The sequence below is a fragment of the Syngnathus scovelli genome, chromosome 3 (genome assembly GCF_024217435.2).
Source record: "Syngnathus scovelli strain Florida chromosome 3, RoL_Ssco_1.2, whole genome shotgun sequence".
Lineage (NCBI taxonomy): Eukaryota > Metazoa > Chordata > Actinopteri > Syngnathiformes > Syngnathidae > Syngnathus > Syngnathus scovelli.
Genome location: NC_090849.1, coordinates 13537349 through 13552520, shown reverse-complemented (window position 1 = coordinate 13552520; position 15172 = coordinate 13537349). Strand labels below are relative to the sequence as shown.

General features: G+C 39.4%; 1 protein-coding gene across 1 annotated transcript; it reads right to left on the bottom strand.

The window, feature by feature from the left end:
• Positions 1-9711: 9711 nt before the first annotated feature.
• Positions 9712-14702, bottom strand: LOC125994487 (leucine-rich repeat transmembrane neuronal protein 4). Its single transcript, XM_049763819.2, has 3 exons — positions 14547-14702; positions 14411-14437; positions 9712-14081 (listed from the first exon to the last, which is right to left on the bottom strand). Exons 1-3 carry the CDS (start codon positions 14581-14583, stop codon positions 12457-12459), a joined length of 1689 nt encoding a protein of 562 aa, XP_049619776.1. The 5' UTR covers positions 14584-14702; the 3' UTR covers positions 9712-12456.
• Positions 14703-15172: the final 470 nt, after the last annotated feature.

Here is a 15172-nt window from a genome sequence, read left to right as displayed (position 1 = left end):
GGATAAAAGCAATACTGTAAATACATTTCGGCGTCAATTAGCATAAGGGGGAAAATGACAATCATGTGACTGTTTAGTGAAAATGAGCAAAATGTATTCAAGTTAGTCACTTTTCGACTTTGCCTAAAGTTTCAAAGAATACTTTTTCTGCTGTCAACAAATCACTTGGCAAAGCGGCTCTTTGCTTCTTTCTTGTGCTGTGTGATGAATGAATACATGAATTCACATGAGCATGTCTTCTTCTACTATGCATCTTTTTTAGACAGTTGAAAAGCACACCCTCAATGTCCCGCGCTGATAATAGGATGTTACCAAGTCAAATGTTCGACATTTACGGGCACATCCACAGTAGCCCTGCAGACTTAACATAATACTACGTGCTGCATCCACACTGTGTCAAACACGCTCACCCTGGACTGCAAAACGCCAACAGAAACCATATTGCGTGTAATAATTTTGATGAATACATTCATAAATAAACAACCAGACAGACAAACACCCCCCTAGACAAAATAAAATATTTAAAATGTCTATTAAATCGGGCAAACACAATTTCCATCACACATGAGTTCGCAATCTACCTTCATATTTTTTTAGAATCCATCCAAGTACATGAAAATGACATTATGATAGATGTATTTGCATATTATGAAGTGTATTCAACAGGATTTTACATAGAACAATGATGAGCTTTTGTATTAGTGCGTTTTCTCTGCCAAATGGTGGCAATAGTTAGAATTATTCCTTCGCAGCATAAAAGTTCTCTATGGTTTGCGGCTCATCTCACAAAACTACACAAGTTATGTTAATGGAAATTTACATTGCCTCCACAAAAGGAAACAGGTTCTAGATGGGTTTTCTAAATGAGATTATACAGTTAAACACATTCATAAGACTGGCAGGAGACAGAAAAATACTGTCATCTTCGCTCCAAATAATTTGTGTTTCCGAGTAATCTGAGAGCGGAGTTGACTAGAAAAGGAAATTTGTCATATGATGCGGCGGGAAGTAGTGAGGCTGATGAGATTAATAATGATCACTTGATGAATTCTAATTTACAGCAATTAATAGATTGTATGGTAATCACTCACAATGCATTATCATAATTGGATCGTGACGCTGCCACCATCCCTTATGAAATTAGTGTAGTGACTTATAGTGTGATAAAGGGGTAGACATAAATATAGTACTTATTGCTGATTTTGCCCGTTGAATGTACAAATTAGTTATAAAAATGAACAAATAAACAAGTGATTGTTTTTTTGCTATCCGCTTGTGTCCAGGTGCTTTCTAGTTAAAAGTACAAACTTGATCTTTTGTGACCAATGATAATGAAGTTGTACATTTGCCAAAGAAAAATAAATCTCTTTTTTCTTCCCTCTCCGGCATTTAGTGCACAGTAAAGTGCTCTTAACGAGCTTGATGTTGGATACTGTGTATTGCCACTGAAAGGAAGAAAACAAGAGATATTGCCCTGGGTTGATGGTCAAGTTACTGGGCTATTTGAAAGCACTTTTGTCCTTGAGAGATGTCAAAGGGACCAAAGTTGTCAAGAACATTTATCACTGTCTGTACATTTAAGTTACCCATATAGATTACACATTATAAAAATATTTTTTGTGATGAATTATTAAAAAAAATCTATTGTGGTGATCAGTCCTTTTGAATGACTATTTTGACAGTCAAGAAAGTTTTATGTAAATTACAGTGGTGCCTTAAGATGTGAGTGACCTGACTTTTTGAGAAGTGAGTTGTATATCAATCAGCCTGTTGTTTTTCTTTAACTTACAACTTCATATTTGCGATACAAGCTCTCTACTGTCTCAGGTGACGCAACTCACTTCAAAACAAGCACTTTGTACAGTATTTTGTATATATATATATATATATATATATATATATATATATATATATATATATATATATATATAAAGACACTTCAAGCTGTTTATTACCTCTTTCAGCTGAAGGTTACTGCTGAATATGAAACAAAGAGGACATTGTGTCTTCAAAACAACCACACAGACTCTGCCCAGCATACAATGGGAAACAATATACACACATAGCAAATTGCATCTTTGTGGCAACGTTTCTATCTTTTAAGAAATCTAGCTGAGCACAAACTTTGGAGCAACACATGTAGATAGATATTATAACATCCCCAGACATATATAGCGTAACCTCGATTTTACGCGGGCTTTGGGGTCCAGAATTTTGGAAACCCTGAAAGCTCGTTATTTAGAACGTCTTGGAAGTTTACGTGCCAGTCATTTAGCTTCGTATTGTCTCTACTTCAAAATCAGTTGAGTAGATCCACTAAACAATGTTTTGTTCTGTTTATTTGAAATGTGTATTTTTTAACTAAAGCTATATCCCAACATTTTGGGCATCAACAATGGTTGCGTGCTGTTTTCCAAATGTTTTGAGGTTAGTGCTCAGAGTTCAAAAGAAAATGTATTCACAACGAAAAAAAAAATTGCGGTCACGTAGACTCAAAACGCGTAAAGTCAAGGTTCAGCTGTATTGGGTATCATCTGCAAAGAACAACTAATAACCCTGCCAAAACCAAAAACCGAGAGAGCATCCGATCGGTGTGTCTGATCTGTGTGGCCAATGTGCCATGCAGGAAAAAGAAAAAGAAATGAAAACTGTTATGTCATTACTGTATGTTTTTTTATAAAGTATAAAATAGAAAGCTTTTTTTCCATTAAGAAATACATGAGGCTGGAACAGATTAAGGGTATTTCATTTCATTGAGGAAAAATGAAGTTTTGAGTAACAAGCGTGTTCACAGAACCAATAACATTTGCATCTCAAGGCACCATTGTATTAATAAGCTTGTATATGGTGTATTCGTCATTTAAACAGTAGAAAATAATGTTTTCAACTTCACTTGGGAAAACCGGAGGGACAGTAATGTCCCAAGGCTGTCATCCACCTGCGATTTAATGTTGTAGATGTCAATTAAGCATGCTTTATATGTGACATTAATTACTCCACTCGAGACGAAAGTGCTGCCTCGGCGCATGCTGTTTATTTTCATGTTGATTAAATTGAAGGTCATTTGGTATTGAATTACAAAAATGATGAGTCTCTTCTTTTTGCTATGGAAGGACACTGGAGGAGTAGTTTAAAAAAAAAAAATTCCAATAATGCTGATGTTAATGAGTTTTGCACCTATGACATGCTAATTAAGATATACATCATATTAACAAAATCAAAACACTGATTTAACTCATACATCCCCGCCTGACCATTGGTTGCCAACACATGATGATTTAAATCAATTCATTATCAATTTGTGATTTAAAAATGTCACTGCATCAATGGAAGCTAGACCAGTAGATGCCCAAGTAAATATACAGCTAATTATGATGGCATAATTATTCTGATTCTTTTTGCTGAATTTGTATTTGTTTTAATTAAAAAAAATAAAGAAGCTTTTCTGTGAATGGAGAGGATTTTATTAGCTCTGTGAAAACACGCAAATTGAGTTTTCTTTGTGTTGGCATTACAGTCAGTGGGACGTATCATTTTGTTTCAAGACATATTTTAATAGCCAGATTTTGCAAAGGTTACCAGAGAGCAATCCTCGCAGCTGTAAGTTTTAAGTTGTTAATATGTTTGAACATTAGTGACCTAGCGGGTCAACACCCAATAAATGTTATTTATTTGCTTGTTTTTAACACCCTATGGTGTAGCGATAAAGACTGGGTAGGTACTTTTGGTTTTTATCGGTCTACACCGTCTTATCTTGTTGTATGCCACAGCTCTTCTAATGCCGCCATCATTCACATGGAAACAGTGAAGCTCCCAGCAAGGACCTTTCAGAATGTCAGTCACCTTCAGCAATCATTTATAGGTGCTCTCAAAACTGAACAAGATGAATGTTGTACCAGAAAGAAAAAAAATGCAATCGGAGAAAAGAGAACATTTTTGTGCTTATTCGAAGAAACAGTTTTTTTTTTGGTCCTAAATTAAGGAATGGCCTTCAATATTTATGAAATCCTGAAGCCATTGTTCTTGTTTGTGAGAAACTGGATCCTAGCCCAGCTGACTTTGGGCAAGGTGGGGTATACACCTTATGATAGACCGGCAATCTGCCTTTCACCTGAAGTCATTTGAGCTCCGGCTCCCTAATGAGCACAGGCATATTAGAAAATGAATGGAGGGAGAGATGAGACAAATAAAATCGATGCTGAACAATGACTTTTTTTTTCTCTGCTCCGCCATGTGAGGATCTGAAATTGAACAAAAGTATTAACGATTAACTGTGATCATGGTTATCTAATCATGACCTGTTCAAAATTTAAATATTTCATGTTGGTAAATGGTATTTTAAAATGTATTGGCCGGAGAGTTCATAATAATTTATAGAATTCAGGGTCTTTATTTACTCAACCGCAGACAGGACAATGTGTTAGGCTATTGCGAGCTGATGTGTAGTAATTGGTCAAGAGAGAATTGTAAATGCGGTGTAACAAAAGGGAATGGAATATGTCACTGTGCACTGTTACATAAACCACGAATATTTGCTTTTTGATCTTGGGTCCCTCAATAATACTGTGCAGTGTTAATTTTCCCCATGGTGACAAATGATGCAATTAAAGTGGAGGAAAACATTCCATAAACAGTCTTATTCCTCCTTTTACTGTATTTCTGTTATTTTTGATGAGGAAATCTACATGAATCAAATGATGGTGTTTACATTTGAATGTCCCCTGTGAAAGGCATTAAGCTTTGCATGATTTCCTTCTAAATTCTGGTGGTTGGTGGTTCAAGTATTTGATGTGTGTGCGGTATAAAAGAACATAATGGATGATCTTGATAGAACCCACTCTTCTCCTTTATTTCTGCTATTTTTGCAGTTTTATTGAGCCACTTCAGCAAGTGCAATGTCTGTATGACACTTTGTATCTATGTGTGTGTTTAATATTTAATGTTGACATTTTTCCTACCTTTACAGTAAATCATCTGAGAAATGACTCTATATTTTATTAAAGGTATTAATTAAAGCCAGCGTTTGACTGCACATAAACCAGCAAAAATAAATCGCCGTATATGCTTATATGTCACATACGTACATTTAATTGTTGTGGTTGTTTCATTTCCCAGGAGCTGGCAGCGGAAAATACTGCTCACCCTGCAAATGTTTCTCTGAATCTCACTGAACTCAAGATGCTACAGCATCGTTTATTGCAGCCAAAACATCCTTCACTATAATATGTTTTACAAACAGAGATGTATTATAGCCATATCGTCACAGCTCTTGTTATTTCCGATGGATCATGTAAGGGGCTATAATGAGTCTGATCCTGGAATGTTCCCAGGAACTTAAAGATTGATGATGTTCAGTAATAGACCCAAAATGATGGCACTGGAAAATAACAGAACCTCCAAAGCAGACAACAGTTATTGGCCTCTAGGATTGAATGCAGCTCATTTTCTGGTGTACTTTCTTCCTTTATTGGAAGCAGTTATGCACTGAGCAGCTAGAATGAAGGACATTCTATTTATTATTATTTTTTTATCATAGTCCTCCTCTGTTCTGTGTACTCTCTGTAATAGCATAAAAAAGGAAAATAGCAAATGTGAGGTTATGTTCATTTCAAACCGTAAACTAACTGTAGGTGTGAGTGTGAATGATTGTTTGTCTAAATGTGCCCTGTGATTGTCAGGGGTCCAGTCCAGGATGTACCCTGCCTCTTGCCCAAAACCAGCTGGCAGAGACTGACCCACATGAGGGTAAGCGCTACACAAAATAGAAGAAATCCATCCATTTTCTGTGAACAATCTTGGGTGCATTTTTTGGGGAATGTGGGAAAGAGCCAGAGTACATGCCTGCAAGCACAGTGAAAAACATGTAAACTCCACATAGGAAAGTCTGAGCAAAGATTCAAACCCAGAACCTGTGTTCCAGTGTCTTTGTGCTTTTTTTGGGGGGGTTGGGGGGGTGAGTTCTAGTACTAACAATGGCACCAAAGCATTAGTATTCAAATTAGTTTCACAGGTGACGTAGGCGACACAAAAGGTGGCATAACAAAGAAATCGTGTTTTCCAAAAGAGGGACACAGGACACGATATACTTTTCATACTTCAGTAACTCTATTTTCAGCCAACTTTAATCATTTTAATTTCACAGCCAGGTACTCATTATTTTGGCCAGGTAGCTTGAAGGAAGTGTTTGAACATTCATATAAGATTGTCTGCCATTCTATTACTGCCATGAAGAAAATAGGACATCTTGTCTATCTTGTGAACTAATTTTGTGGAATTTAAGAATCAGTCATCCTTGAAGAAATACCCTCCGGTGGATGGTAATATAAAAACAGCAATGATAAAAGCAGTGGCCTGTCATAGAATTAAGGAACAGTAAGGAAAGGTTCAACTCAAACTCTTTTGCAGACATATAAATATTAATTTGTGTGCACATAACACAAATAGCATGATGCCTACAGCCACAATATTGCGACCACTTACATTTCCAAAACGAGAACAGTTTTAAATATGTTGCCTTCACAGAGTATTAACATTTAACCTGAAAATGTTAATCAGTATTTGATTTTGTGGAGCAGCCATACTGAGAGACATGTTTGATGTGTTTGACTCTGATTGAACTAATTAAAGTGTACCTCTGGAGATTCCACACAGAGGCCTTTATGGGGAAATGGAGCAATATGGTAAAGTTAAAAAAGATAAAAAGTCTTAAAAGGCACAAAACTGCTGTTCCCATTTATGTGTCTAGTTATCGTTTAACGTACGGCGCAATGTTGGAATGGACAATGTCATGACCATGACAGGGCCGTCTTTTGTTCACTACTGTGATAAAAGAGATCGCTTGGCTATGGATGGAAATCATTTTTTTTTTATATATATCACTAGGTGACCTTAATAAGCCGCAAAAAAATAAAAACAGCCCACTGCCTGCAAGGCAAGCCCCAGGCAAGCTCGTAGGCAGCGCCACCACCTCCTTCCTCATTTGACTTGAGATTTTGCCAACATCCACCCGGCCAGTAGAAGACTGATTCTAACGAATCTGAGTTATTCTCACAATATTGCAGCGTCAACATTGACGGAAGGTTCGTCAATCTGTCACTGATGATGTGCTCTTTCTGCCATTCTGTTTGTATCAGATGAACAGGTGCACCACATAATCAGCCCTGCACGCATAATAAATAAATCTGAGTCAAGTTGCCACGTCAAACGTCCAAGAAATAATTCAATACATACGAGTCCACGTTGAATGTGGCACCTCAACTTGGATTTAGGTCTTACGCATGTGAGGCTGATGCAGTGCACCTGTTCATCTGAGAGTGAAAGAGAGAGTGCGTCATCAGTGACTGGTTGACAGACCTTCCGTCAATAGCAAAAGAATAACTCGGATTAGTTAGAATCGGATGTTGTCTAAAGACGGGGTGGATGCCGTCGTTATCCCATGACGAATTAGAAGCAGGCAGCAGCGCCTACAAGCTTGCTTGAAAATGAAAAATTGTTGTTGAACATTTTCTCCAGTAAATTAGTAGCCATTATTATTGCTAGAATCTGTCCGTGATATTTCCTACACCCTGACCTTCTTTCTCCTGAGCGGATGCACTCGACACATCATAAAACTTTAAAATAATGCATCTCATAATAGGCCCTAGGATTCTTTTGTCAAGGTTTGGTATTTATTTATTATATATACTATATTTTTTTTGCTATGACTGAAAAATCAGATTTAACAAAAGACTATGTTTGAGTCATATCCGGTTAAAGGTTTTTTTTTCTCAGTGTGTTACCAGCATGTCTCCCAAGGAAACCATTCAGTTTGTCTTCACAAAGAAAGACTATATTTGAGTCATATCCAGAAAAAAGTTATTTTTTCAGTGTGTTACCAGCGTGTCTCCCAAGGAAACCATTCAGTTTGTCTTCACAAAGAAAGACTCGAGGCTTTGGCACCAACACAAAAGTTACCTATGTTTAATGCAGCAACTAATGACCACCTCAGCCAACACTGACATAAGAACATAACAAGAAAATAGCAATAACAGGAAAAGTAAACATCACCTAGGATACATTTATTCATGTAGCCCTTAATCACAAAAACGTCTCAAAGGGCTACACAAGCTAAAGAAACGCTCAGAGGAAATACCATAGGGGAAAAAAAGTAAAACCTTCAAGAAGGGATCACAGATGTAGGGATCCAGGAAGACTGACAGATGTAGAGTGCACACTTTTAATCACAATGATAAATAAACACTAGTCAATGTGACTTTAAACAACTTGACAGTCCGTGTCTTTGCATAAAGGTATGTAGATGCCTGTAGTTGTCTTGGTTGCTCCATGCAGAATCCTCTGAGCCTAGCCTAGCCTAGCTTCACTCATCTCCACCTAATGAAGAGGAGACGGGAGGGAGGAGAGAAGAGACGTGGCAGTCAAATAGCCCAAAATACATGTTAACGTCAGGGGCTAAGGGTTTGACGTATCTCTAGCGCCTGACAATTTGGTGGCAGAATGTAGTCTAGACTTAAGACAAGTTAAAAGCAGCTCTAAGTTGTGGTTGAAAGGCCTTCTTCAAGTGATCTGTAATCACCCTGGCAAATTAAAATCATCCTCATGTTAAATCATCCTAATTTGCATGCTTTGATCTTCTGCATGACTCCAGCAGGTCAATTTCTGCTTCCGCAATATCAAAGACTGAGCGGAGCCACTTTCAATAATCAAGAAGGTGTTCACTCCCATTGGCTGTGTTCACTCCCACAATGGCACATACCCCCCTTTCTACATACACCCATATACAAAAATACCAAAAGAAATGAAATTCCACCCATGTGCACAGGTAGAAAACACTTTTCACTACATTTGCCTGGCCACAAAAACATTGCCATAAGTCTGGTTTAACCTACTGCAAGAATGTAGAAATGAGTTTTATGTGAAGATCTAAACATTTCTACAGAGATAGCCAATCTAATTTGTGTGGTGGGCCGTTCCTGAGTACTGGAGCAGAAAGAGAGGATGACTTATAACCTGCTGATGTATTTTCAGCTCTCCAAGAGGTTAAAAGAACTGCCTGTTGTAAGCACAAGGCTCATGATGGACACAAGATAACCCCCCTAAGTCGGCAAGATAGGAAGGCTTCGTAAAGTTTTATTGGTAAGAAGCAACAACTTGAAATAACATCTCAAGTGGAATGGGAGCCAGTTCAAGGTTGCCAGCATTGCAGTCATGTGACCAAACTAGAGTAGTGTAAATGTTCTTTTAAAATGCAGTCGAAGGGAGGAAGTTGAGTCAAATACACTTCCCCCAGATTTTTTGCTTAGTCACTTTGACTTCTTTTGACTTGACTTTGGTATTTTTACCAAACTTCAAGAGTGGAGTCCTTAAACGTACCTTTGTCTGACAAGACCACAAATTACATATTACATTTTGAATAACGATGCAGAGGTCAAAGGGTATACCTAGTTTAGATCATTAACCACTTGAGTGACGGTGATCTCAAATAATTCAAATGGATAGATGGAGCCCATGTGATCATAAATTATTTTTCAAGTGCTCAAATTAAACCTGGAGTCTACATATAAAAACGTATTTTATTGGCTGTGCAATTGAAGATTTTTTTTTTTACAATTTCCGTTCTCTGTCATGGGGCCAGTTGTTTCCAAAGCATAATTGGACACTGGACATTTATTCTATTTGAAAAAAAAAAAGAAAAGAAAGTAAAATAGCCATAGGCAGGGTGACTATAATAACTTTATTACTGGAAGGTGATGAAAATCGTACTTTTACGTTCACATATAAATAAACAAAAGTAATCTGTCATGTGTGGCAGAATGTGGTCCTCTCCCAGGAGTTCAATGATTTCTGGGACATAATGAATATTTCTATGCAACATTAGAGTTAACACACTTGAAAATGTAATTGCCTTTGAATGGGGACAATTCTTAGGTGCAATACGTACCACATTACCATGAAAAGACATTGATTGTAATTCTTACAAGAGTGCAAAGAGGTTGGTTAAAAGTTACAAATGACCATCGATTTTTTTTTTTTTTTTATCTCATATAATGGAAAATAAAGCAATGACAATAAAACCTTAAGATGCATCTTTAATGGGATGTCATCACTGCCATATTGGCTTCATTTTACCTTCTAAATTCAGCTCCAACCTTTGGCAAGGAAAACATTGCACGCATGTTCTGCTCGAAAAAGAATGTGCAGTGACAGATGTAAATCAAAATTTCACGCCTGTCAAGCGAGCGCTGGCCCCACACAGTTTGACTTTACAGGAACACACAGAAAACCAATCATATTTCTGGACGTCTGCCGGCAGGATTTTTGCAATTCTGTTTTCCCTCGTCCTCCGCTTGTTTTTTGCTGTCAGCTTCTCAGATGCCTCCGTCAACTGAAGGACATTCTCCACTTCAGGGAGCAGCTGACAACATATAGACTTTTCCTCCGCCTGACTTTGCGCATAGCGCGCGGCTGTGTTTGTACCTCGTTGTTTCTCAGTCGATACTGTGCACCACTGCAATATTTCAACTAAACAAATAACCCCGATAATGGTTTGCAAGATGCAGACCACAACTCTCTAATCAGCATTCCTCCTTTGGCTACACACAGCACAAAAACATGAGGAAAATTGCTTTTCATCAGTCATTATATGACAAATCAGAGCGTAATTACAATATCTGTCAAAGTTGGATCAACAAATCATTTATACTGTTCTCGGTATTTTCTTTTTGTTTTTGCATGTGGAAATGCTCCCATTGGTCCTTGAAAGAAACTCATCATAATAAATGCAATCGTCAGTCAATGATCAAGAACCATCAATCAAAACAAACAATTGGACTTGTCGGCAACGCTGTCCCTTCAACACCAACCAAACAACAACGAAAAACAAAGAATGACATGCATGACGGCTGGAGTGAAAACAACATCTGTACTAAAACGATTAATTGTACAGGTCGTGGCTCACACTTGGGGGAAAATATCATCTTTTTATAGATTCCACATGCCAGAGCATCGGTTAATCCTGCCTGACTCAACACATGCCCACGTGTCCCCTGTGCAGGTTATCTTCAGTTTTCAAGGGAACACTGAAAGGCGGAGGTGGAAGGAAAGCAGAGGAAGAAGACAGATAATGTCTCCCTAATAGCATAACAAACTTGACCCGTAGCAACTGCAATCCCCATGGGGTCTTCCTCAATTTTGCTTTTCCTCTTCTGTGCTTTTATTTTTGGTGTCACTTTTTTTTTTTTTAAAGTCGTAGAATTGTGGGCTCCTTGCCCTATAAACCAGTTTGTTTCAACACCAGTGACCCACATTCAGCTAATACCGTTGTCAGTGTTATTAAAGTCAAGAGAGGAGTCACAAAAGAGGATGAAAAATAAGAAAATATGCCATCAATTTTCTATGCTCCCTTCACATCCTATGAAATGTTTCACTCTGCAGAAAAAAAGCCTGTTTCCTTTCTTTTCCTTCCCCGGCTCACATTTTGACGATTATCGTTTCCTTCAATTACAGTCATATTCGTTGGCATGTTTCACAAACAATGCAAAATCAATATTACATTAGTTATAACAAATACACAACAGTTTTATGATCAGTTACACACTGTAATGAGCTCCAATACAGGAGGTGATGATAATAATGTTTTCAATCATTTTTGAATGAGCCTGCAATAGAAGTACTCATTTCAACGTGTGTATTATTGGAGTTGTACGTAGTTGTGGGCAATGACATGTTGCGCAGTATTGTAACACACTAGGAGCTTTATTTTGTTATGCTTGAACTGGGGTAACCGCAATTAGAAACACTTGGATTCCACCACTGCCGACTAGTTTTGTTCCTAAACGAAACTGAGACGGAACGCAGCTTTAAAATTGATAATTCACTTTGGAATAAATGAGTATCATCCATACAAAGGATGAAACAAGTATGGGTCGGTTTCCCAAATGACACTGCTATTCGTACCTTATGCGTAAAGGTAAAGCGTAAACTAGCCAAATATTAAAACTGACGATATTTATCTGCCGGAAAGTCTTTCATCAGAGTAATAAACTGATTCTTTTGCCAAACACTGTACACATTCAAATACATAAAGAACAAGCCCCTACAACTTCATATTTTACATTGAACGATAAAAACAGGCAAGTAAAAAAACATGTCTCTGTTCCTTTACAGACGGTACGGTCCAGAAAGCGTCAACATATTGACAGCGCTGACTTGTGGTCAGTTTGTAGACTGGGTAACGTGGTAAATGCTGGCATGCCACAGCTCCCATGTTAATTACAGTAATAATGAGCTCCAAAAATATCCCGCTGCTCTGTTCTGTCCACACAAATAGATTTATCTGAAAATTTCCTTCCGTGCAGTGGAAAAGAACATTTCATGAAGCCATTTATTAAAAAAATTGGTCGTCTGATAATAGACTTGGCCAGAAATGTCACTTGTGGTTTCATAACGGCGAGTGAAACGTTATACTTCACATTCTATTGATCCTGAAATGGTGCACGTGCATGGTCTTGCCTCGTTCGCCAGCGAATCCATGGTCTCCGAGTTTGAATGGTAGCTCAGGTAGTACTCTTGCAACTGGGAGTTAAGGTCTTGCTCCTGCTTCCGGCCTTTTTTCCTGCGCTTATGTTTGACTGAGTGCTGCTGCAGTTGCCTCAGGGTGCTGGGGTAGTGTCTCCAGGAGACATAAATAACCAGCAGGATCAATGACACTGACAAAAACAGGGCTACGGTGCCTGCGATGATTTTATGGAAAGCCATATGTTCAAAAGGTATCTCTGGGAAGGATGAAGTTGAAGGGTCGAGGGAGGCAGGCGTTGAGGAGCTCACGGCTGTGGGGCTCACAGTCTGTATGTCTGTCTTATCAGGCCAGATGGCTGAAGGCGGTGAGGTCCGGCCAGGAGACTCACTGTTAGCTAGCTCCGTGACACCGTGCAAGAGACGGTGAGGTGTGACGTTCAGAAAGGGGCTCGAAGTCAATAAAACCGGAGCACGGGTAGTGTCCCCGGTCGGCATGATGTCTACGCAGGTGGAATAATTCCCCACAACGTCCACAACCCTCTCCCCCTGCGTAGACTTTGGACTGCTGCATATCATGCTGATGTCTTTGGCATCTCTCAAGGTCCTGAGCCACGCCATGAGCGGGCAAATGTTCGGCCTGCAGTCCCAGGCGTTCCCCGCCAAACCGATGGTGGTCACTGAAGTCCACGCCGCCACCGCTTCCACGGGCACACTCCTGAGCTTGTTGGATTCCAGATTGAGTGTTTGTAAATTTGGCATCGACTGGAAAACCAAGGGATCCAACGTTTGGATTTCATTCCCCGAAAGGTCCAGTTTCTGCAGTTTGGGCCAAGTCCAAGGTACGCCTTGGCTGACAGCTCGTATGCGGTTCCATTGCAAATAAAGAGCCTGCAGGTTGGTGAGGCGCGGGAAAATGTAGAAATTAATCCGAGAAAATTGATTGTGCTCTAAATGAAGCTCTTTGAGGCGAAACAGTCCCAAAAAGGTTGTGCGGGTGAGGCTCCGCAGCCGGTTGTATCCCAAATCCAGGAACTCAAGGCTACGGCATTCCAGAAACGTACGGACCGTAATCTGTTTTAGTCCGTTGGATCGAAGGTGCAGATTCTGGAGCTTGCGCAGACCAAACAAATGTCCCGGCTGGAGGGACTGGAGCTTGTTGTAAGACAGATCCAAATTGCGCAGGTTTGGAATGGCGCTGAATGTGTTGTTGTGCAGGTGGGCTATTTTATTTGAGCTGATGATGAGTTCTTTGAGCCTCCTCACACCGTGGAAGGCTAAAACATCCACGGCACTGATGGAATTGTGGTCCAAGTAGAGCCAGACAAGTTGATTGAGATGCGCAAACTGGTAGGGCATCAGCACCAGAAGGTTGTTATAGCGCAGAGACAGACCTTGGCATCCCGTGGTGATATTCTCCGGAATGTCTTGGAAAATGCCTGATTCGCAGTAGACCAGCTTGCCTTCGCAGCGACAACTTGCTGGGCACATCCTCTCCCCCTTGCTGAGCAGCAGCCACACAGCCGCCTGCACCAGAAGACATGAAAACCTCCAGCCCAACATCACAGAACCTGTTGGAGCAGTAAAGTGGGGCACAAGCAATCAAAACAGCGCCTTGCTTTTAGAGAATTTGTGCTCAAAGACATTTAAATAAGTAAAGACAAGAAGTTCTTTATCCTTAAAATGCAGAAGATGTTGAAGTGAGAAAACGTGTGATGTGCAGACCTGCTTCATGAAGAATTTATAACAGCCTGACATTAACTATTTTCAGGTAATTTACCGACGCAGAAAAACGTCATTACTAGTCATGGTTGATATGCAGGGGAAGAAAATGTCACTGAAGAAAAACCTTAATGAAAAATAGTTGAAAGAAATGTGAGCATTAAAGGTATTCACTTACCCATGGTTTCTGAGGGAAGGAGTAATGCTGTGAAATAAATGGATGAAGAGCATATTAATCTGCGCGCAAATGTGGAGAAAACGCAGCTCGTGCAAGATGAGACACACTTAGAAGCACCACCTGTGTCTTCACTCACAGTAAGAGAAACGCAGCGGGAAGTTTTGATCCTTCATGCAGCGTTGGAAATAAAGCAAAACGAAAAAGAACCCCTTCACTTCTGGTGCGAGGTGGGTCGTTGCTTGTTCAGCCGTCTGTGTGCAGCGCAATCATCATGTGGCGCGCCGATGGAGGGTCGCGGAACTCTCTCTCTCTCTCTCTCTCTCTCTCTCTCTCTCTCTCTCTCTCTCTCTCTCTCTCTCTCATTGCGCACCGTTTGCAACCTCGGAATTGCGTTTTGTTATTCATGTTCAGGAAAGACTGCATCAAGTGGCCCAATATAAAACTATGTTTTTTGTTGTTTTGTTGTTGTTTTGGAGGGGCGGGGGGGGTGGGGGGGTGGGGGTATGTTGTTACATTAATGTAATGTAAAATAATTATTTTACACCACAGTCGTAAATCAGTTATGTAGTTTACAATAGTGAAGAAGTGTACTTCAGGTACATCTGTATGTCTGTTTTGGGAGTCTCAGCTACATTTGACATAATTTGGATGCGTAAATGGATCCACAAAATTCGCTGAAAAATAAATCCAGTTTAAATAATATATATATATATATTTTTTTATGTTACAATTATTTTCCATTTCCAATTTCGGGGACCACCT

What these genes read in the sequence shown, in the direction of transcription:
- LOC125994487 (XM_049763819.2), bottom strand. Translation starts at nt 14,583, where the DNA reads ATGAAGGATCAAAACTTCCCGCTGCGTTTCTCTTACT. An exon ending in CCCGCTGCGTTTCTCTTACT is followed by an intron (nt 14,438 to 14,546) that starts GTGAGTGAAGAC and finishes TTTATTTCACAG; the next exon opens with CATTACTCCTTCCCTCAGAA. An exon ending in CCTTCCCTCAGAAACCATGG is followed by an intron (nt 14,082 to 14,410) that starts GTAAGTGAATAC and finishes CTGCTCCAACAG; the next exon opens with GTTCTGTGATGTTGGGCTGG.